The sequence below is a fragment of the Clinocottus analis genome, unplaced genomic scaffold (assembly GCF_023055335.1).
Source record: "Clinocottus analis isolate CAN_PGR_092001 unplaced genomic scaffold, fCliAna1.0.p SCAF_12, whole genome shotgun sequence".
NCBI lineage: Eukaryota > Metazoa > Chordata > Actinopteri > Perciformes > Cottidae > Clinocottus > Clinocottus analis.
This window is the reverse complement of record NW_027175843.1, coordinates 20,918,667-20,941,982: the sequence shown is the minus strand read 5'-3', so window position 1 is coordinate 20,941,982 and position 23,316 is coordinate 20,918,667. Positions and strand designations below refer to the sequence as shown.

At 44.5% G+C, this 23,316-nt stretch overlaps 1 protein-coding gene across 2 annotated transcripts; it reads left to right on the top strand.

The window, feature by feature from the left end:
• The first annotated feature begins 436 nt into the window (after positions 1–436).
• Positions 437–20,648, top strand: mphosph8 (M-phase phosphoprotein 8). 2 transcript variants are annotated; one of them, XM_068572140.1, is made up of 14 exons: positions 442–629; positions 3,406–3,567; positions 4,054–5,223; positions 5,494–5,590; positions 5,898–6,155; positions 6,539–6,661; positions 6,803–6,891; positions 17,303–17,443; positions 17,585–17,671; positions 17,979–18,133; positions 18,220–18,371; positions 18,607–18,731; positions 18,904–18,987; positions 19,295–20,648. In XM_068572140.1, the coding sequence occupies exons 1-14, from the start codon at positions 531–533 to the stop codon at positions 19,334–19,336; spliced, it is 2,784 nt and encodes a 927-aa protein (XP_068428241.1). In that variant the 5' UTR covers positions 442–530; the 3' UTR covers positions 19,337–20,648. The 2 variants fall into 2 exon arrangements, with proteins under 2 accessions (XP_068428240.1, XP_068428241.1); XM_068572139.1 differs by lacking the exons at positions 17,303–17,443; positions 17,585–17,671; positions 17,979–18,133; ... (2 more) ...; positions 18,904–18,987; positions 19,295–20,648 and adding exons at positions 9,620–11,927; positions 13,100–15,786 and having other exon boundaries at positions 437–629.
• The last annotated feature ends 2,668 nt before the right edge of the window (positions 20,649–23,316 follow it).

The following is a 23,316-nucleotide window of genomic DNA, read 5'->3' as shown; positions in this document are numbered from 1 at the left end:
GACAATCGGACATATGGGTTTCAACGTCTAAAATAACGGCATTACACGAATGTAGTACAAACCACGCGTTGTCGAATCAGTACTTATAGAAAATAGATTCATAAACTTCTGTTCCTATAGTCCAAGGGGGTGAAGATATGACTTAAAGCGAAACTTTAAACCGACACAGGTGCGTTTAAAAACATATAGATGCTATTTTTGTCTCCTGTAAATTATAAGCATTACTTATTTTTAAAGTACTTTGTTTTTTTCCCTACTGACGAGCTTCAGCCACAACAAAAAAAACGTTTGAAATCGCCGAACATCGCAATTGTGAACGTGATTTAGAAATGTACGATATTTGCGAGCGGCGCGTGAAGGCGGCGCTGTGAGAGCGGGCGGTAGCTGAGCCCGCAGAGCCCAACGGTTACCGCCAGGTGCGCGAGCTGAACGCGGCCTTCACGAGCGCCGGATCCTCCCCCGAAGAACCCCCCCCAAAAAACAAGAAAAACAGCTTGATTTTTGCAGGTTTTTTTCCTTCTCCCGCAGCCATGGCGGAGGCTGACAAGGTGGAGCCGGCGGACAGCGAGCAGGACGAGGAGGAAGACGTGTACGAGGTGGAGAGGATCATCGACATGCGCGTAGAAGAGGTAACGAGCTAGCTAGCTTCGCTAAACATGGCTGGCGTCGGGTCGCTTCTAACCCGACTCTCACGACGTCCAGCCCGGACTCGCTCCGCCACGATGACCGCATGTTCCACATCGCGTCACAGCCGCACTCTCGATGCGTTTAAACTGCTTTGTTTCGCTTCTCGTTCGCGTTTAGCGTTTGCTGGTGGTTGTGGTTGTTTTTGTTGTGGTTGTTGTTGTTTTTAAGCACAAGTTGTGCCCGTGATGTCCGTCCTGCTGGGGGACAAGGACGCACGTCTTCTGCTTTGACACCATTGTCATGTTTCGGTGCAAAGATAACGTTAGATGTATAGAGGTACTTTATGCATTATGTAGATGCGTGCTACAGCAGCATTATGCATGCAGGAGAAGCGATGCACTATGTGCAAAGCATAGGATGGACTAACACGGAATATGCACATTATATAATAAAATGTTACACAATAACAGAACAAATACACAAAATGTAACAAAAAAGAAACATGCATAATATATACAAACAATTTATAGCTGGATCACAACAAAATGAGTATAAACTTATTGGATGGAGATGTTTCCTGCAGGGTTTTATGTGTTCAACTATGTGTTAAACTAATGTGTGTGTGTGTGTGTGTGTGTGTGTGTATATATATATATATATATATATATATATATATATATACATAAATGTATCTAGTAACCTTTGACTGTTAGGAGATGTTTTAGTAGCTGATGTTCATGCTTTCTCAAAAAAAAGAAAAACAAATTCGTCTTTTTTTTCCAACTTATTTACATCAAAGTGTGCCGTTTACAGTAATCCTGCTTTAATTATTTATAACACATTATTGGTTTCTTATGGAGAACCTCCAGATTTTAATAATATTAATAATCATAGGTTATAGCTGTTCCAGCTCTGTTGTTGATTGTAAGGGATCTCACGGTTATTTACCTCTTTTGTACACGTTGTTTAAGTTTTTTCTTCCTATGTTTACGCCTCATACTGTGTTAACCGTCACAAGCCGGTGGCACATTTTCACACTTAAATATGAACTCTGTGTGTATTTATGAAAGCAGAGCTCAGTTATCCATAGATGAAAAAAAAAACAGTTTAGGAGATGAGGAAGGCTTCATGCTGGAGAGACACTGTGTCCTGTGAAGAGACGGCAACGAGCAAAGCAGAGAGGCAATGTGTTGCCCAACTCAACTTTATTGATCTTCATGTCAAAAGTCAAACGCTTCAACAGATGTTTTTAGGTCGGATCTCCTCGATGCGGCGAGTGGTTAGACATCTTATTTCTAGAGCATATTTTATTTAAAAAACACATGAAATATTGACCATATGTACTGTGGTAAAACAGCAATACAATTAATATAAAAGTTAATTTGTCAGCAACTTCCGTCATCAACTCAGGAGACCGAACACATTGTGTTTGAGTCATTTATTTTACACGCGTCGTTTGATTTTGTAGCTCAAAGCTGCTGTTTCACTTTGTTCTTTGTACTTGTATGCATACAATAAACAAGATAAATATAAAATGAACATCCAAGACAACAGTGTCAAGCCCCGTGAACACATCCCAGAGGTAGTACACAGACCTCCAGCTGCAGCTTTATCCTCACAGCTTCATTTTAAGAAACAAATTCTTCAACAAAACCCAAAATCTGAATGTAAACGCACCTAAATAATGAGCGTATTGTTTAAAGAGAACCGGAGCAGGGAAGTGACTCCAGAACGTTTGTGATTGTTTAGCGGGCTGCGTTTGAGAACCGGTGGTTTGAGTCCAATGAACTCGGTGGCGGATTAAAAGAGCTGCAGCTTTGTGCTGCGGCTCCAGGGACCCGCTGCGAGGTGAAAGCCGAGGCTCACGTGGTCGAGGGGCTAATGCGACCCCCCAGTGAGCCATTAGACGGCCCGGAGTCCCTTTTGGAGGCTGCCGGGGTTTGAGCCACCTGTGAGGGAAACAAATGGAGGAGCCTGAAAACAAACACAGCGAGGAGGCGGCGCCGGCCATTAGAGATAGAAAAGACGTGTTTATACGGCTGTGTGGTGACGCGTGTGACATGTTATCGCCGGCCCGGTGTGATTTATATACCACGGGGTCAGGAAGCAGGAAGTGCAACGGAGCAGGAACGTCAACGCGTCCTCAACGTTAACGTAAGAAACAGATCATGTAAAACCAGACAGATGAGATCCTCATGATGCCGTGTCTAAGAATGATGGTGCTGTGCGTGTCTGTTGTCGTCCTGTTTTTAAAACGAGATGGAGGGGAAGATGAAGGCTTTCCCTGACGTCTCGTCATCGTCACATCCATGAAACCTTGTTTCACTTAATAACCTTGACTTTGGGTCATTTGATGTACATACAAGCTACCTGGAATCTGTTTGCAGCTCTTCAGCTAGCTGTGTCACTGCGAAAATAATGTCCAGGCCCAAACAGAAGAAAGCGTCAAGAAATCTAAAATATGGATCTGGTCATTTTATAATGAATGCCATGTTGTTGTTGTTTCAGCATTGCTTTGACTGCTGCTCTTAATCTGCTTTTATTCATCTTTTTCTGCCCAAATAAACGCTCTGCACTGTCTTGTCCTCTCTCTGGAGCGTGGCGCGTCCTCTCTCTGGAGCGTGGCGCGTCCTCTCTCTGGAGCGTGGCGCGTCCTCTCTCTGGAGCGTGGCGCGTCCTCTCTCTGGAGCGTGGCGCGTCCTCTCTCTGGAGCGTGGCGCGTCCTCTCTCTGGAGCGTGGCACGTCCTTAACGCGTCCTCTCTCTCCGTTCCCCGCAGGGCGAAGTGCTCTACCGAGTCCGCTGGAAGAACTACTGCTCGGACGATGACACGTGGGAGCCAGAGGCCCACCTGGAGGACTGCTGCGAGGTCCTGCTGGCCTTCAAGAAGGCCATGGCGGAGCTCAAGGCCAAGAAAGAGGCCGAGGCCAAGAAGAGCGTGGTGAGTCTGAGGGACGGCCGGGCGTTCACAGTGACAAGTAACAGCACTGGAGCAGCAACAGGTTGTAAAACTCACAGGACAAATATATACTCAACTGTGTGAGGTATAGATGGTTTCATTCCCCGAAGAAGAAGTAGTATTAGTAGAAGTAGTAGTATTAGTACATGATAAAAAGTACTTGTGTAGGTATCTGCAGGTCCTCATATATTTTGTACTCAATAATTTGCAGCTTCTTCTGTTCTTTCCTGCAACTCCAACAGACCATAATGTACTAAATGAACATCGTGCTGTATTGAAGAAGACTAGAAACTAGAGACTAAGACATGAACTCACGTCACGGTGTTGTTTAAACCCTGTGACACAGCAGGTGAATAAACGTTGTGACAGCTTGTGGAGGAGCAGCGACGGCCTCATACGCTCCTGTCGCTCTAAAAATAACAAACCGCTGTGTAATATTAAAATGTGACCTTGCTCGCCCCCGTTCAGAAACCGCCGCCTACAAAGAGCGACGACGCCGACTCGGAGAGCGAGGGGGACAAAGACCGTCCGACAGAGGAGCCCGTCAAGAAGAAGAAGAAGAAGAAGAAGAGCCGGGAGGGAGAAGAGGAGCCGCCTCCAAAGGAGAAGAAGAAGAAGAGCCGGGACGGAGAAGGAGAGGAGGAGCCGCCTCCGAAGGAGAAGAAGAAGAAGAAAGAGAAACGGAAGGAGGAGGTCAGGCCTCTACCGGCACCAGAGACAGACGAGGAAGAAGACGACGAGGACGAGGAGGAGGAGGAAGACGAGGAGGAGGAAGCCCAGACTCCATCCTCTCCTGCCAAGGAGAAAAAGAGCGAGTCGAAAAAGCGGCAAGTCGACTCGGACGAGGAGGACGATGAGCCGGCTCCCCCCAAAAAACACAAGAAGGAAAAGGGGAAGGAGGGAGCGAAGCACCGTAAAGAAAAGGGAGAGGAGGGAAGGAAGAGGAAAGGGAAGAAAGAAAGGAAGGTGGAAACCTCCGAAGACGAGGACGCTGCAGCGCCTCCAGAGGACGCCCTGAGCGACGGCCCGTCCGACTCCCAAATGGACGACTCGACGTCCACCGAGACGACGGCGAAGTCGTCGGAAAAGTCCTCCCCCTCCGAGGACAAGAGCAAGCAGAGCAAGGGGAAGTGGGAGGTGAAGCTGCCGGGCATCAAGGACCTCATGCAGGACAAGAGGACCAAGAAGCCCGACGCCGCCCAGAAGGAGAGCAGCCTGCTGAAGCTCAAGAGCCTCACGTCCAAGGTGAAGGAGGACACCGCCCTGCACTCGGACTCCAGCGACAGCTCCACGCTGCATAAGAAGGGCAAGGGCAGAGGTCAGGAGGGCAGAGGTCAGGAGGGCAAAGGACAGGAGGGCGCATCGGTGGTGGCGGCTCCGCCCAAAGTCCCATCTTCCTCCACCTCCTCCACGTCGTCCACCTCCTCCTCTGTCGGCGGTGGCGGCACCAAGCTGAAGGACGAAGAAGTGGCGGCGGGCAAAGAGGAGGCGGCGGCGCCGGGTCTGAGGGACACGCCGGGTTCCACCAACCTGTTCGAGAAGTTCCTGTTGAACTGCGAGGCCAAGGACCGCGCGCCCCGCCGGCAGCCCGCGACACACCAGGCCGTCCCAGAGAAGGTCGCCAGCAAACCCACCAAGGTGCTTTAATGAATTCATGTATTCTGTATATTTCAAAAAGAAAATAAGCTTAAATCTACTGTTGAGACAGATATGGGGAGTAAGTTGTTGATGTTTTTGAATCTCAAAACTCCTCAATTTTTACCATTTCAACATGTTTAATTGGATTTTCTGTCCATTTCCTATTCGTCACCATTGATGTTGGTCCTGTTAGTTGGATCCTGCTGCTCTGTGGTTCATCTGGAAAGTTAAAGGTTTTATTTAACATTATTATTATTATTTTAACATTAGGGATTAGGAAAGATTGAGAAGATCTCCAAGACATCCAAAGAGTCTCCAGCTCAGAGAGCAGAGCCGGAGAGGACGGAGAAGAACAAGCAATCAGACGGTATGACACACACACACACATACACACACACACACACACACACACACACACACACACACACACACACAGCGTGAGACTCCCGTCGTGGCAGAGAGGAGAAGAGATGTGTGCCAAAGATGATCATTGAGATTTTAGAATGTTTACAAACAAGAATAATAAAGAAAAGTGGATTATTTTCTTAATAATTGTCTTTTTTTTCTCACAAAATAATCAGAATAAACCGATCAGGGCTTGATTTCCTCTGCATGTGACTATATATATTTATATATATGTGTACATATAAATGTAAATATGCTCCTCCTCGCAGCCTCCAGACCCGGCCAGAGTTTCGGCTTCAGCCTGGACAGCGAGGAGCGGGAGGGGGAGGAGTCGGCGGCGAAGACGAAGGCGCCCGGAGACGACCCCCGAGAGAGGAAGGAGAGAACGGAGGAGGCGCAGCGCACCGGCTGGGAGAGGAAGACCTCCACGGAGGAGAGGAGGAAGAGGAGGGAGGACAGCGAGCCCAAACTCGTCATCGACGACGATCAGGACACCCAGGACCCACCGGGGGGCGCCGACAAATGTGGTATGTTTTACATTTTCATTTATTTTGACCTCTTGTTTTTAAACACTTGCTGAGGTTTAACACGGGATGTGAATGTGTTTTTATACATCGCCCCAAAAATCACTTAAAATGCTCTGAAGTCAGAAAAAGAAAAAAAAAGTAATACTTTTACTTTATCGTAATTTATAGTGTTTTCTTGCTGCTAACGTTACTAGCTCTCCTGTTGGTTCTCTGTTAGCGGTGCTGCTAACGTTACTAGCTAACGTCACTAGCTCTCCTCCTGTTGCTTGTTTACAAAGTCACATGATCAGAGACTAGAGAACCATCCATGACGTTCTCCTGGATGCTGGAGGATAAACTTTATTTACTCTGTGGTGGTTAACATTAAACCTTGTGCCGTACAGAAAAGGGTCAAGCCACCTTGAGTCTGGGAATGGACCTCAACCTGGACTGGATGACTCTGGACGACTTCCAGAAACACCTGAACGGGGAGGACGAGATCCTGTCGGGACCGCCGGTGTCGCCCGGTGAGTATTTCTCTCCGGCGATGGCTCGTTTCCAAGACACTTAAAGCACCTTAAGGTTGTTCAAAAATCCATCATCCATTGAGTTATAAATAGGTTTTGAGTGTGATCTTTCTTTTAAACTTCAACCTTTCCCTCCTCCAGCTGCGCTGCGGGAGGCTGTGAAAAGTGGAGACTATAAAGTAGTAAAGAGGGCGCTTAACTCCAAAGAGGACTACAATCTGGACCAAGAGGTACGTTTAGCCCCTTCAAGTGTTTTGTTTTAGTTCATTATTTTACACAAACCTATGCACCCGTATCCTAATGTCACCACGACTAGCTTGTGCATTTTGTTTTTGTTTAGATTAATAATTATATTAGGTAGAAGGCTTCTTAAGTCTTCAATTCAAAGACAAAAGCAAATGTTTTTAAATGTTACACAGCTTGCACCTTGGTTGCCCCGTGTGTGTGTGTGTGTGTGTGTGTGTGTGTGTGCGCGTTTGCGTGTGACACATAAAGTTAAATACCTTTTGATAAAATGCTAATCAAGGATCAAGGTCCTTTCAGTTACAAATTCATGAACTTATTCCGTTAAAATTGCACGCTGAAACAACACGGTACGACATCATGGAGTCATTATTTATTATTATTTGTCTTAGCAGCGGTCGTCTGTGTTAAATCAATGAATCCAGTGACAGCGGTCGATGTTTAAAGCTTTACTTCGAGCCAACAATAACAACGGTAACGTTCGTTCCTTTAGAAGCAGCCTGAACTTGCGCATGCGCTCTAAACTGAACACTTAACTGTCTCCACACAAAACATACGTTTGCGGTTTCAAACACATTTTAACGAGGTGTTCGTTATGACACAGAGCAGGTGCTTCTAGGGTTTCATCTGTTTGTGGTTTGACTTGATCAAATGTGAAACTTCTGGAACCTCTTTGGAGTTTTTCTGAATAGTTTCGGCAGTAATGGAAAATACTAAACCGTAAACAAGCCTGACTGAAGCTCCACGGTGCGGCAGCGATGACTTTCATCCAACGCTTCTAAAGACAAAACTAAAAAGTGTTTTTTAAACTGCACCAAAGAGAATGTGTCTCTTCAGGATCTACATCCACAGACTTCACCGTTTCATGTCTATTCATAATTCGACGCCTCGAGATGTTTTTCACAACTCCAAAGCAACTTCGCTTCTGCAACAAAATCCAGGTAAGAGTCTCTTATGGAAACAAAACTTGTTGTACGTTTAAAGGGATAGTTCAAATGTTTTAAAGTGTGGTTGTATGAAGCAGTTCACCGTACGAACATTACCATTCAAAAGTTTGGGGTCACCTAGAAATGTCCTTATTTTTTAAAGAAAAGATTGAGATAACATGAAATGAATCATAAATACCCTCTCTACATTGTTAAAGTGGTAAAAGACGATTCTAGGTGGAAACGTCTGGTTCTAAATGAAATATCTACATCGTGATTGAGGCCCATTTCCAGCAGCGTCGCTCCAGTGTTCTGATGGTACATTGTGTTTGATCATCACCTTAGAAGACTAATGGAGGAGTAGAAAACCCTTGAAGCCCCTTAAAAATCATTGAACACCCTTGTGCAGTGATGTCACACAGCTGAAAACAGTTTTGCTGGTGAGGGAAGTTATAAAACTCGCCTTCCTTTGAGCTAGTTTGAGCATCACATTTGTGGGTTCATTAAACTCTCAAAACGTCCAGAAAAGAGAAACTTTCATTTGAAACTCTCCAGTCTGTTCTTGTTCTTAGACATGAAGGATATTCCATGAAATGAAGGATATTCCACGAGGGAACTTGTGAAGAAACTAAAAATGTGTCTGGGTGACCCCAAACTGTTATGTGATCGTGTAAATATTTGTAACTTAGTCGTATATATTGTCATTACAACTTTTTATTTTATGAAACAGGAAAACCTGTGTGTTAATTTGTGGGTATTGAAGTTAAATTATATGCGTTATGTTTTGAATTCAAGGGCCATGTAGCTTACTTTCGACCTGATGCGTGTAGTTCTAGCGTGGGCAGAAAAGCTAAAACTTATCCATTGACGTAAAAGATCGTCTTGCTGTTAGTAGCTAATGTGTAATTGTCTGTTGCTAACTTTGACCCAATATCATGAATGTTATGTTATTTGTTCACAATGATGTGTGCACATTAGAGACTGGTGTCCTCTTTTCCTTGCAGAGAACACGCCAATTGAAGAAGACACTGAACACATGAAGCAATGGGACAAGATGAACCCTTTGAAGCAGGTACTTAACTGTGTATGCTTTTAGAACATGTATCACCATCATGATCAATGCACCAGTAAATAGCATGTAGTCAGGATCTTTTTATTTATTTATTTGATCTTAGCGTCAAACCTTTTCAAAATATTACTTAATGTTTTTATGTGAAAAACACTCGTTGGCGTTCCCATGTTTTTGCATTTGTCCCGAGTTTTACAGAACGCCGCTATGCTAAGCCAAAACGTTCTGTTTCATGAAATCAAAAGTAAAAATTTGTTTTGATTGCAAGCCATGAATGTAGGTACTCTGTTCTCTCCATGTAGCATTTCATCCAACACCCCATGACTACATATACTTGGTTAGACATTTACGATGTCAAATCGCTGCTTGATCCAATAAAGCCATTAACTGTTCTCCAATGGGTCACATGTGGTTTTTGTACCGAGACTTCAGAGGTGCTAGGAGGTCGTTTTGAGGCCGACGTCGGGCCAAATAGTGATCTGTGTTTGAATGAGCCTGGTTCTTGGTGGGGCATTGCCAAGGTGCTGATGCATTAAACAAATTCTTAAATTGCACTACAGAAAGAACAAAAAAGTCACCCAAAATTCAAACCAAAATTTTGTTTTGTTTCCCCTCCGCTACATTTATTTCCTAACGGATCTTTGTTTTAAGTACACTCAGTCAAATGATTCATGGGATCTGATTTGGCAATGAGTCTTACATATGCTTGTTCTTTTACAGGCTTGTACTATTGGTGAGACGAGGTCATTTGAAGGAGAGAGGAGCTTGATTGAAGAGAGAAGTTCGAGTGATGCTCTTAGGTTGACTTCTAACCTTGACAGAGTAAATGTCCCACAAGATTTGGATGGCCCTAAAGATGGCGAAAAAATGCCACGCTTCCCTGCAAGTATAAACACTGAGCAAGTGACAGTGAGGGAGCATGAAAAGTTACAAAAGGACGTAGCCGAATCCCAAAAGACTGCTTGGGATTTAGCTGCCGAACAAGAAGGTCAAGGAATGGAAGCCCAGAAGCAAGCGCAGGAAGACGAGATGTCAGACGACACAAGTCGTGGTTTATCAAGTATAATGAGTTTAAACTTTGGTTGTTCGAATCCCACCGGAAACGCAGGATGGATGCCGATGAGGGCCAATGGGCAAAAGGGCGTGGCTAACAAGTGCCACCAGGAATCAAGTGACTCGAGCGATGAGGAGGAGGATGGTACAGATCAGGTTCATTCCGAGTCGGGCATTTCGGAGATTCCTGAAACACAGTTGCAGCGCCGCAGGAAAGCTGCGGAGAGGAAACAACCAACGCAACAACCAACACGATCCAGCTCCAGGACCTGCAAGAAAATGTTTGAAATGAAACCCGACAGAGAGTACGACGAGATAAAAGATACCTGTAAAAAGCACTTCTGTTTATATTGCAAAATGGCTTTTACCCAAATTGCCAAGCACTTAGAAAGGAAACACGCGGAGGAAATTGACGTTGCCCATGCGATACACTTCCCCAAAGGCACCAAAGTCAGACAGACTATGCTTGACCAAATTCGGAATAAAGGAGATTATGAACATAATTGCCAAGTTCTCAAAAGTGGCCAGGGGGAAATTGTGACCAAGAAACAGGTTAAGAATTCCAGCGTATCCGTTCGAGACTTCCTGCCTTGCCAGCACTGCTTTGCTTTTTATCGCAAAACTGATTTGTGGAGACACGAGAGGTCGTGCAAGGCCAGAAAAGGAGATCAGAAATCTTCCGAAAGATCAAAAAGAGTCCACAGCGCCGCCTCCCGGCTGCTTCCAATGTCGGAGTTCCTAACTGGAGGCTGCGACGAAATCATCCACATCATGCATCAAGACGACATCTCGCGGCATATCAGAAATGACCCACTTATTTGTAAATATGGCAACGCCTTGTCCGCCAAGTATTACCACGACAAGTCTCAGTTTGCTTACATCGCACAAAAGATGAGGGAACTGGGTCGATTCGTGGTCGCTGTCAACGAGCTCGACAATAGCGTGAAGTACTTGCATGAGTTATGTCTACCGTCCAAGTTTGAGTTAGCCGTCGAAGGGGCCAAAAAAGCGAGTGGCTTCGACCCCAGTTCCAGTAAGTTTAAAACAGTTTCCCTCGTCACAAAGATTGGCTACTCTTTGAAGCGAGCCGCGGAAATAGCTTTCGGAGAAAGTCGCATGACTGAGGACAGTGAAACCGAGAGCGAAGTGAAAAAGTTCATCCAACTTCTCGACACGAAATGGAGCCAGTGTTTTTCTCGCAAGGCTCTCGCGTTATCGCTAAAGCAAGAAGTCAAGAAAGTGGAAGTAGACAAATCGACCGTGACGGAAGATTTGATAAAACTCCACAGGTTCATCGCAGGGGAAGAAGAGGAAGCCAGGAAGGAGTTGAAAGAGAGTCCGAATTTGTCGACGTGGAAAAAGCTCAGCGAGGCCACTCTGGCAGACGTGTGTCTGTTTAACAGAGGACGGGTCGGAAATATCGGGAGAATGCTCTTGCAAACTTACATGAGCAAGAAGAGCAGGGGGACGTTTGTGCCCTCCGCAGATCAAGTAAGGAAAAGCACCAAATTGGAGCTGGACCTCGGGAGCAGTTTCACCAGGTTGGAGCTTGAGGGTCAGTATGGGAGGAACATGCTAGTCCTGCTCACAGAACAGATGGTTTCGTCCATCGACTTGCTCATTCAAAATCGAGAACAAGCGGGCGTGTCGAAAGCTAACCCCTACCTGTTCGCACGGACTGAAGGTCCGTCCTTCATCAGAGGGTTAGATTGCTTCCGAAGGTGCGCAATGGAGTGCGGAGTCAAAAACCCAGATGCACTTCTGTCCTCGTCACTGAGAGAGCAAATTGCCAGCTGCTGGCAGCTCATGAGCCTCAGTGAGGTCGAAGTGGATCAAGTGGCCAAGCTGCTGGGACGGAGCAGCCAGGAGTGGTACGTGCTCTCAAAGAACGTGTTGCAGCTGGAGGAAGTGAGCAAAGAGCTTCTCAAAATGGATCGAACGCTGCCGTCAAGTCCACCCAGTGCTGCACAAGATGGTGAGTACCTTTTGTGTTACATGTAATGTGTTCTTTGATTCTAAAAAAGTTGTCGACTTTCAACATCAATTTGGATACTCCCGTTCACTTCGATGTCGTATACTTTGTTCATTATGTACTTGCGTAGTGCCTGGATTTCAAATCGAACGTGGTTGTTGTGCACTTACTGGAAGTGACGATCGTGACGTTTTGACCTTTTTCTGGATAGTGAAGTGTTTGCAAACTTCCCCAAAAATACGTTGCAGGTGGTGATTTGATGAACCATCTACATTGTGAACTCTTGCAGAAAAGCCTCTGCTGCTGTTATAGAAATATTCTAGAGTTCCGATTTAACTGATGCTAACCGCTTGCAGCATCTTTGCTAACCTCCTATAGAGAACGGCATTGTTTCAGATCCAACAGTCGCCTCTTCGTGCCGTTGACTTTCCCCAACCCAAGGTGGTGGGACCATGTTTTGGAAGCCTTACGCCCACACCAGTTGCCCCACAAGGTTGCAAGCATTAGCTCTCTCGGCGCTGTTGTTTTCACCGTTAGCTGCTAGCCGTTAGTGCAGACTTCTCCGTGTGGAGGCAGGTAATCCTGGCTTTATTGGTTGTACTTGCTGCAAGAGTAGACCAATCACAAATTGCATTAAATCAAAGAATACTTGCGATGATCAATTGTGAGCAAAATCAAACCAATATTTTTTTTAAATTCTAGTTATGGGCACATAAATGATCGATTGTAGGTCATGTGTGGCTACAACTTGCTACTGGGTTATTTCAGTCAATACTGTAAAGATATATAGAGTACCTATACCCGGTCCTAGTTATGTGCACACCATCCGGGTACTGCAATTTGTGAAAACACACTTTTACACTCAAAATAGTACAAAAAAACACAATATCAGACACGACATATGTTCACCCACTTGCTTGTTTTGCAACCTACCAACATATTACGTTTTCTCAATTGTCGTGGATCAGTAGATGTTCAGAATGTGTCTGATCCCTTTCAGTACCGTTTTGGAAACGAGTTCATAAAACAGGTTGACTCTGTTGTTCTTGGAAACAGAAGCTGATGAAAAAACAAAAGCTTGCTTTTTCCAAGATCAGCAATGAACTCTCAGTTTTATCATTTTAAAAGACTACTCTTACATAATCATGTTTCTCTATGCTCTTATCTTATTTTAGGAACCTCTCAGAAGCCTGCTTTAAAGAGAAGACCTTGGAATGAGAGGGAGCAGGATGCTGTGAAACGTTACTTGAGTGAATTTTTCACAGGGATGAAGGTCCCAGGCAAAAAGGAGTGCAACGCTTGCATAGCCGCCGAACCCGATCTCGGTGGAAGATCTTGGACGGATGTCAAAAACTACGTCCACAACACGCTGCAGACGATGCGGAGGAGAAACAACCATCACAAGTCTGAAGGGAATGTAAACGAGAGTCCAAACGCCGACCTCCAATCCATGGACAAAGATTTGGAAAGCTCGTCGGTTGTCTGCAGTTTGACAACCGTGAATCCAGATCACCTGCGAGAAAGTCCAAATTGTTGCATGACAATGGCTCCGACCGACTACGTCCAAGAGTTGACGCCAACATATGCGACCTTGTGTTCCACGAGCATAGACATGATCCACACGAGTCAGCCGTTGATTTCTACTTTCACGCCGCTGAATGCCACCGACACGCAAGTGGTTCCTACGTTTACTCCGCACAACACTACCAACGCACTAATGCCTCCTCCGTACACGTCGGACAACATGATCATGCCGTTGTCGTCTTACTCGCAGAACGCCACAGGCATGCCGGCGTCTTCTGTGTATGCGCCGCAAGACACTATGGGCACGCCCTTGATTCCTAACTTTACCACCTTTACCGCTCCGAGCACCTCGATGGTTCCTACTTTTACGACGTTGAGCACGAGCGCCCCGATCGTCCCTCCGTACTCGTCGCTTGACAGGGGTCGGCCGATCGTGTCTTCGTTCACGCCGCTGAACCACTCGAGCGCGCCGGTTTACCCGACGGGCCCGTCGCCCACGACCGCGCAGGTCGTTCCAACGATCCACAGACCCAGCGCGCCCGACCGGACGGCAGTCGCGCAAGGAAGCACGTCCGCGGCGGGGAAGCAGCAGGTGGGCCCGGCCGTCAAGCCTCAGAAGAGGAACAAGCGTTTGTGGAGCAAAGAGGAGCAGGAGGCCGTGAGGCGTCAGCTCGGAGACTTCTGCAAACTGGTCAAAGTGCCGGGCAAAAAAGACTGCGACGCGTGTTTAGCTGCCGAGCCCGCCCTGAACACCAGAACGTGGAGGGAGGTCAAATATTTTGTACATAACACGATTCAGTCGATGAAAAGAAGGGGGCTGGTCGTCGCCTCCCAACCGAGTGAGATACAGGAGCCAGAGACTCTTAATACTCCGAACCTGGAGTGGGACGGTCCCGTCTATCTGTCTCTGTGAATATTTAAAGAAAAAAAAAACAATCAGAGAGGTGTTAAGAGGCATGCTGGGGCTGTAATCTCTCACTATACGGGGTTATACATTTTCCACAGACGTGAATTATTGTGAAACTCCCCATCGGCCAACCTCGGGTCTCGGTAGCCAAATGGATCTTAAAAAACTACAATCTGTCCTGCCGTTCTTTTAGTCACACTTTTTAAAAAAAGGTTCCTGAAATGTTCAGACTGCAGTCCACCAGACCAAGCTACTGGTGTACCGTTTGCATGAATAAACACTCAAATGTGCGGAACTGAGGACGTTTGTTCTGTAGTGTTTGCTCAGAAAAAAAAAGAAATGATTATTAATGTTTTTATACGGTTGCATTGCACATAGACGTATGCGACTCACTAAATTATGTAAAATGTTTGTCGCAAGTTATCCCCAGAAGGTGCTCTAATTTAGTCAATGTGAAGCTCTTTTTTTTTCTTTTTTGTTGCCAGGATTTGAGATGTATTGAGAGTATTTGTGAAAATAGTGAAAGCAAATGGCCCCCCTCCGCGACCAGGACATTTCCCACAATGCACTGAGCAAAGGTAGCCTCGGTGACCGTACATTTTTCCAGACGGCTTTTTACCCGTCTCTTCTTCAGACATCCGTCTTTCCGCCTGTCGTGTTTTTACGAATTTTGAAGAGGGGAAAAAAAAGGAAAGCTACCAGCTAATTCTTAGCATCCCGTCCGTCCAGCGCGATAGATGTGCGTGGACTTGATCCCCCACAATGCCCGGCACCAAGCGTACTGTATTCTTGCTTTAGCCAGTAGCCTTTATTGTAGAAGGCCCCTGAGCGCCTGCAGCAGTAACGGCATGTCTTCCTGGCTGACAATACAACATTAGAGGTGTGTGTGTGTGTGTGTGTGTGTGTGTGTGTGTGTGTGTGTGTGTGTGTGTGTACCGCTCACTTCAATAGGAAAAACATATTTTATATTTTGAGAATCTTGTTGATAAATGTGGGTTATCTTCATTTGTGTATTTTCTGTTGTCTAGTAACAAGCTGCCTACAGGTCTGGTTGTATTTTTGTATCACTTTACAGCAACATTTGAGTACTTTATCGTTCTTTTCATATACTCTAATTTGAGGTTCATGCACTACATTGGTCTCATTTGTATGACTTTTTTGTTTTAAGCTTTAATAATCTGGATGTTTGTGACATTTGATGTACAGTTTTGGAGGGGATCAGATTGCCTTGTCGTGTTTATTTGCTTGTTCCTGATCATGTTCATCACATCGAACTCCCTCTGTGCAGTTTCAGACATCAAGGAACATACAATGTGTTGGAAATCTGGAGGGTTTCAGACGTTAGAATAATGATTCTAAAATATAGGAACGCACGATTTTAGATTTCCCCGATATTTTCAAACTCGTTTGTTTGTGTGTGTGTGTGTATATATGTGTATATGTGTATATATGTACGTATATATATATATATATATGTATATGTATGTATATATATACATGTATATATGTGTGTGTATGTGTATATATATGTACGTGTGTGTGTGTGTGTGTGTGTGTGTATATATATACACAAACCCATGTATATGTGTACATATATATCTCTCAATAGTTTGCATCACAACATTATATTTCTTCATTTTAAAGTCTTTTTTTGTGCTGATAACATCATGCAGCTCCCCCAAAAAATGCTTTTTCTTCACCTATTATCTGAAAATGCTGTTTAGTTACTACACAAAAAACATTTGCACATTTCATTTCAATGAAACTTTTAGTTTTTCTGTCACAAACGAACCCTTTTAATCAGCCGTGTTTTGTTTTTACACTGAATATTAAATTGTGTGTGTGGATCTCAGTCGGCTCCTTTTACATGTCTTTGTTTCTTATGAGTTGGAAGTTGTACTTCTGTTTTAAATCTGGTTTACTTGTCTGTCTCAGCTGTAGTGAGTCTGTTTGAGTGACCAGTGCTAACCTCTACCAGAGCCTTGAGGCTCATACATGCAGCCGATGTCTCACAGCTTCCTCTTCCTGTCGCTGTGTTTTAATTCATCTGTTCCTGATGGTTCAAGATGCAACACTCTCAAAGCAACATTCCTTCTTCCTCCCTGTACAGTCGAAGACTTTCATTGCTCTCGCATAAGCGCTCGAGTGCGTGTTGCTCTTCATCCTGTTGTAATTATGTCACCTTTGGTTGATGCTTCTCAAGTATCTCAAAGTATTGTAAGGCTCTTATAACTTCTGCTTGTACAATAAAATGCTTCTTGGCTTTAAGATTTTGTTGCTATGAAAAAGACCATGTATTTTTATTTAATTTTTTTTACAGGGTTCGTAAAGTTTTTGCCCTTTTTTTTAATCCAATTTTTCTAGACTTGTTGTTTTCAAAAGTGCCAAAAGAGACTGTTGACATGTCGATTTTTAAACTCTCTTTTAGGCTGTACAAAGGCTCTCATAGACTTCTATACAACCAGAGGAGTCACCCCCTGGTGGTCAGGAGAGAGAATGCAGCTTTAACACATGAAGCATAGACTTCTATACAACCAGAGGAGTCGCCCCCTGGTGGTCAGGAGAGAGAATGCAGCTTTAACACATGAAGCATAGACTTCTATACAACCAGAGGAGTCGCCCCCTGGTGGTCAGGAGAGAGAATGTAGTTTTAACACATGAAGCATAGACTTCTATACAACCAGAGGAGTCGCCCCCTGGTGGTCAGGAGAGAGAATGTAGTTTTAACACATGAAGCATAGACTTCTATACAACCAGAGGAGTCGCCCCCTGGTGGTCAGGAGAGAGAATGCAGCTTTAACACATGAAGCATAGACTTCTATACAACCAGAGGAGTCGCCCCCTGGTGGTCAGGAGAGAGAATGCAGCTTCAACACATGAAGCATAAACTTCTATACAACCTTCCCCCCGCTGGTCGTGACCTCGCCGGCTGCGTGTGTGTCTGCAGGACGTTAGCGGCATGTCTCTGAGCATGCTGGCGGCGGCGGGCGGGCAGGACGACATCCTCCGGCTGCTCATCAAGAAAGGCGTGAAGGTGAACGGCCGGCAGAAGAACGGCACCACGGCGCTGATGCACGCCGCCGAAAAGGTGACGCGACCTTTTACCCCGGTTCCTCTGAAGCAGTCAGTGTGTGTGTGTGTGTGTGTGTGTGTGTGTGTGTGTGTGTGTGTGTGTGTGTGTGTGTGTGTGTGTGTGTTCTTACCTTCCTTTTTTCGTTCTTTTCGTCAGAATTTCTTGACGACCGCTGCCATCCTGCTGGAGGCGGGCTCCTACGTCAACGCTCAGACGCTGAGCGGGGAGACGGCGCTGATGAGGGTAAACGCTGCGAGATCCACCGATTTACAGCAGACGCCTGCGGGCCGAGGCTCAGTTTAACACAGACGTGTTTTCAGTTCCAGCTCATGAAGACGGGGCACGACCTCTGACCCCTACTACGATTCGGAGGCTTTTTTTTTATATTCGCATTTTTTTCTCTGCTGCTTTGAGTTTCACTGCAATATCTTTTTACATATATAAGAACTATTTACATTTTTACAGCCGGTCCTTTTCAGCCGTTTCACTCACTAAAAACTCCAGAAATCCTGCAGCAGCTCGTGACCTTAAACGAAAATGTTCCCTTCAGGCGTGCAAGAGGGGGAACGCGGACGTGGTGCGCCTCCTGCTGGAGTACGGGGCCGACTGCAACATCGTGTCCAAGAACAAGACGGCCGCCACGTACTTCGCCAAGCTCGGCAACAACCTGGCGGTGTGCGACCTCATCAAGGACCACACCAGCACGTGAGTCTGACGGCGCGAGGCGACAAGCGCTGCTGCGTCCGCCGCGCTCGCTCACGTGCGCTCCGCCCCTCTGTCTTGTCTCGCAGGCTGTCCAGGGTGGCGGAGGACGCCATCCGAGCGTACTTCGAGTCCCGCCTGGTGCTGCTGGAGCCGGCCTTCCCGCTCGCCTGCCACCGGCTCTGCGAGGGACCGGACTTCTCCCTGGAGTTCGGCTTCAAGTCGCAGCCGCAGCCGGAGGGTGAGAACACACACACACATACATACACACACACACACACACACACACACACACACACATCAGGGTTCATACGGTCATAGAACACCTGGGAAAGTACCTGGGAAAAGTTTGAAAAGTCATGGAAATCCTGGAAAGGTCCTTAAACAAAAAGTTGGAAAAGTCATGGAACAGTCATGGGAAAGTCAACAAACGACTTGATGTGACGCTCCTGATCCTCCTCTTCCTCCTCCCTCAGGCTCGGGCATCATCCTCTTCATCTTTCACGCCAACTTCCTGAACGAGATCACGGCTCGTCTGTGCGGGCCGTGCAGCGTCCACGCCGTGGTGCTCAATGACAAGTTCCAGCTGCCCATCTTCCTGGTCTGTTGATGACCACCAACACTGCATTTTACTAGATCACACCTGAACGCATCACAAGAACGTCACTGTTCACCATCAGCCAGTACTCGTGTTCACTGAGAGCCTGAACGCACCATGAGAACATTATCGTTTACCACATGTTTTCTGCTTTTTTCCCCTCTTGACCTCCCAGGACAGTCACTTCATTTACTCCTTCAGTCCGATTCCCGGCATCAACAGACTCTTTATTCGACTGGCAGAGGCGCCGGCCGCTAAGGTGACACACACGCACACACACACAATGTTAGTCACACAACACAAGCTGCTGTCATAAACACACTAAAGGTAGTTTTATGGATTGTAGTTTAGATACAAAATAACGGATTAAATAAAGATTTTTGTTACTGCTTTTCCCAGCGTTTTGTTGTTTTTCCCTGAAGTAGTGAACTGACGCTGTGATTGGTTCAATAGAGGGGAAGCCCCGCCCCTTCCTGCGTCCCCCGTGATGCCTTGTGTTCTCAGTTCATTCAGGATGTTCTGTGGATCCTTCAGCAGTTGATTCCTTCATGTGATTCTCTCTCCAGGTGAAACTCCTCATCTGTGCGTACAGAGTCCAGCTTCAGTGACGAGGCCACACACACACACACACACACACACACACACGGATGAGCCTGTTGCGGCCTCGTCGTCCTTCATATCTTCATCTTGATGGAAGCTCACAAACTGTTCCTGAGGATGTTCTGGAGGCCACGCCCCCTTCTCCTTCTTTTGGAGGCCATGCCCCCTCATTTGGAGGCCACGCCCCTTTCCTCCCCCTGAGTCGTGCCTTTCTCCCCCGCCTCCCCCCCTCCAGCGGGGAAACGATGGACCTTGTCTGTAAATGAGCTCGTGTGTGTAGATTAACAGAAAGATTTTTTCTATTTTTAGCTTCATCTTCTTCTTCGGTGTACATTTTCTCCCAAAAGCAGTTTAAAATACTCGCCGGTCTAAATACTATTGCTGAGAAACGACACTAACGAAGAAGATGCTCAAACACCTGATGATGATGATGATGACTCAGCACGTTGAGGGTTTTTATGATGTTTTTTTGCCTCCCCGATGCACAGAGTTGGTGATTTTTCTATGTTCTGGTTTGTACATTTTCACATATTGTATATAAATATATCCAAATATTCAGCTGTAACGCGTCATCTGAGCGTCTGTTGTTGTTAGTTTCTCTTTTGTTTTTGAGTTCATGGCTTCTTCACGAGAGGAAAACATCTTCCCGCATCATTTTTTATAGTTTTACTGAAGAGCTTTGACCTTTTATTTTATTGTTTCAACGTTTCAGAGCGTTTTGGTTCCATCTCTTCCTCTCAGCGTCGCGTGTCGATGAAAACAAAACTCTAAAATATGTCTCTGACGGCTTGAAGTTAAATAAATGTGTGATTATCAGAGTTTGATCCAGAAGATTTGTCTTTTCTATTTGAAAATTAAGAGTTTGTGATTCATAGACGTGAAGCTTTTTATCAGGATGACGTCAAATAAAACGTAGAGAATCCAGATTTTCCATTTTTGTGTTTGACGATGTTGCATGTTTATTTTCCTTCTCGTGCCGTTGGTTTCCATTTATTACCAAGTTTGGATGAAAGTCAACAACGCGACACGCCACATTAAATCTGCCGCTCATGTTATACATGTTTTACGTTTAAAGTTATATAATAATTACTTCACAGATCAATTATTAACATTATTTCTCTTTACTGGAACTTGCGGCTCCGCCCTCACAATGAGCGGGAATCAATGGAAGGAAAACTCTTCAAAATGTTAAAATAAGTAGTAATTAATAATATTAATGAGATTCTTAGTGGACTCGACACCACCGTTGTGGTGTTTTTAACCCTTTGTGGTCTTCTGAAGCTCGAGAGAGATGTTTGTTTGTTTGTTTAAATAAACAAAGACGTGTACATGAGTCATCTGTTTTCATTCAGATATTAAACCAAAACACATTTAAAATGTAAAATATCTGCTTTTAAAGATTTTGTTAAAAGTTCACAGCTTTAATTTATAGAGATTATGTGATAATATTTTCCCCCCAAAAAAGATATAGTTTTACAGAAAAACAGAAATGTTATTTTTCAGTTTTTCTTGGCCTTTTTTACTTTTTGTAAAATTTCTTATTACACAAAGTTTGAACTCAGAAACAATATTTAACAGTTTCTGTCTTAAAGTCTTGACATTACGTTCAGATTTAGATTTTTTTATTTTATTAATGAGCCACGAACAGGAGCCTCAACTCATCTACATAAATACATATTTCAATATTCAGTTAATATGATTTCATTAATGTTTAGAGCAGCAGATACAGAAATGTTTCTGTAACACATTAATAAATATGAAACTGATTAATCGTGTTTATAGATGGAACATTCAGTGTTTTATCATCGAGAAATATTGATTTACTTGCACTGAATTTATGGAAACTAAATATGCATTTTTTTTTAACAGAATCCAGTCAAAAGACAAGTTTTTACCAGCTGAACAAAACCACGTTGCATTGTGGGAAATGTAGGATCCAGGGGCCGAGCAGCTGCTTTTGATTTACGTCACTCTTTCTTTGATTTAACTTCAGGTCTTCAAACGTTACGAAGAGCGACACAACATGTCTGAACTGGCCCTTTAAGAGAAACTTTATTTATGTTTTATGTTACTTATTTATTATTTATCCTCTGAGAGAAAATCATATGCAACAGATGCAGTAAAAAAATAAAGTAGGAAAGACTGCAAATAAATACATAAAATTATATATTATATATATAAATTAGAGAGTAAAATGTCTTTTAATCAATACATTATTAAACATATTAATACATTTAAATTAATTACTAATGAATACAAATATAGAGTATAAAAAGGCATCAGAGAAAGAGATTAAATGTATAAAGATCAATAAAGACGCACACGATCCAAAATTATTAGAAGAGATTAGGAGAAGCCCGTGAACGCATCACACGTGTGTGTTTCAGTGTTTCATAAGGAGGAAGGCTGAGCAGATACGGATCATTTCCTCACATCTGGATCATTATCTGCACATTAAATGTTGAATTCTCGTTCGTCAGAAGGGCTGAAGGAGGAAGACTCGCGATATTTCGCAGAAGCTTGGTCGCTGCAACAGATTCACTTTCTCTGGGCTGTAATTGGTCTTCAGGCAGTACTGATCCTGCAGGTATATATTTGTGTCTTTGGCTTCTGCCATGTTGCTCCTCAAACACTTCACTTATTTACTTGGTGTTCTCTCCTTCATGTCCCGGATGAAACGGGAGGAAAACCCGATGTTTGCACCGACAGAACTGAGGACGTGAACTCGCTCAACCCGGATCCCGCCTCCTGATTGGACCCGAGCCGCGTCTGCTTCACTGCAGCTGGTTTAAATAAGACACAATAAAATGAGTAACATCACATTCACCGTTCGCCAAGCAGCCCCGGAGTCAGTTTACACGGGACACGTGACGCGTATCGATCAGGTTAAATCGGATTAATGGAGCCATTTAATTGCCACCCATACAACCCGCCTGATTGCTGCTTGTGCGCATGCGCGGCGAAGAAGAAAAAAACATGTTAAGAAATACGAATGGACGCCGTCAGAGAGGATGATACATGAGAGAGGTCTCACTCTGCCTTTTATTTAGGGTTCTTATAACATATGCGCGTTTATGCTAACTTCAAGGACCCGACCGGTGTTTATTTTAATATTTATTTTACTCGTTCACACAGTATTTAGTTCACATTTGTTTTCCTTTTGTGTTCATCTGTATAGCGTGGAATGCAGAAAACCACCTAAATGTTGAAGTGTGACGTTCATTTGACCCATTTTTGGCATTAAAAGGTGAAGAAAATGTCCTGTGAGTACAACATATAATTCACAAAGCAACAAAACAAACAACAGTTATACATATTCATTAATAATCAGAATCATCTGTATTTAATAGTTGTAGTTCCAAACTTTATTTATTTTGGTAATTAAAACAAAGCCATATCTATTTGTGGCCCCACATATCTGGTTACATGTGTACTGGTCTCAGATCAGTTATTTTTGAAGCATCATTTGGTTCCCTCTCTTTTCTAACTCCTGCAACTATTCTGGGACCCCTCACATGAACCTAAGGAAGATCTAATCAAGATCTAAGTAATACTTACCGATTATGATGTGCCTCCTGTTCATCCTAATCAATAAGTATAATAGTCTGAAAACCAACATGATCAATAAATAAAAAGCTCAGTCCCCCATGCTGAATGCTGAAAGTTCAAAATGGCTGCTGGGAAGAAAAGCACCACTTGAGGAAATTAAAACAAACTCGACCCGGATTTGTCTTTATAAGGCAGCTGGATCAATAACAATCCATCTAAGTAATATAAACATTAAACATGAAAAGAAAACACGTATCAACACCCCCCCCCCCCCCTTCCACACACACACACACACACACACACACACACACACACACACACACACACACACACACACACACACACACACAGACACACACCCGCTCTTGCCTCCCACCTCCATCAACCGACGTGGTTACGTCACCGGGAAACCGTTCAGTGTTGAGTCATCTGCATCGAC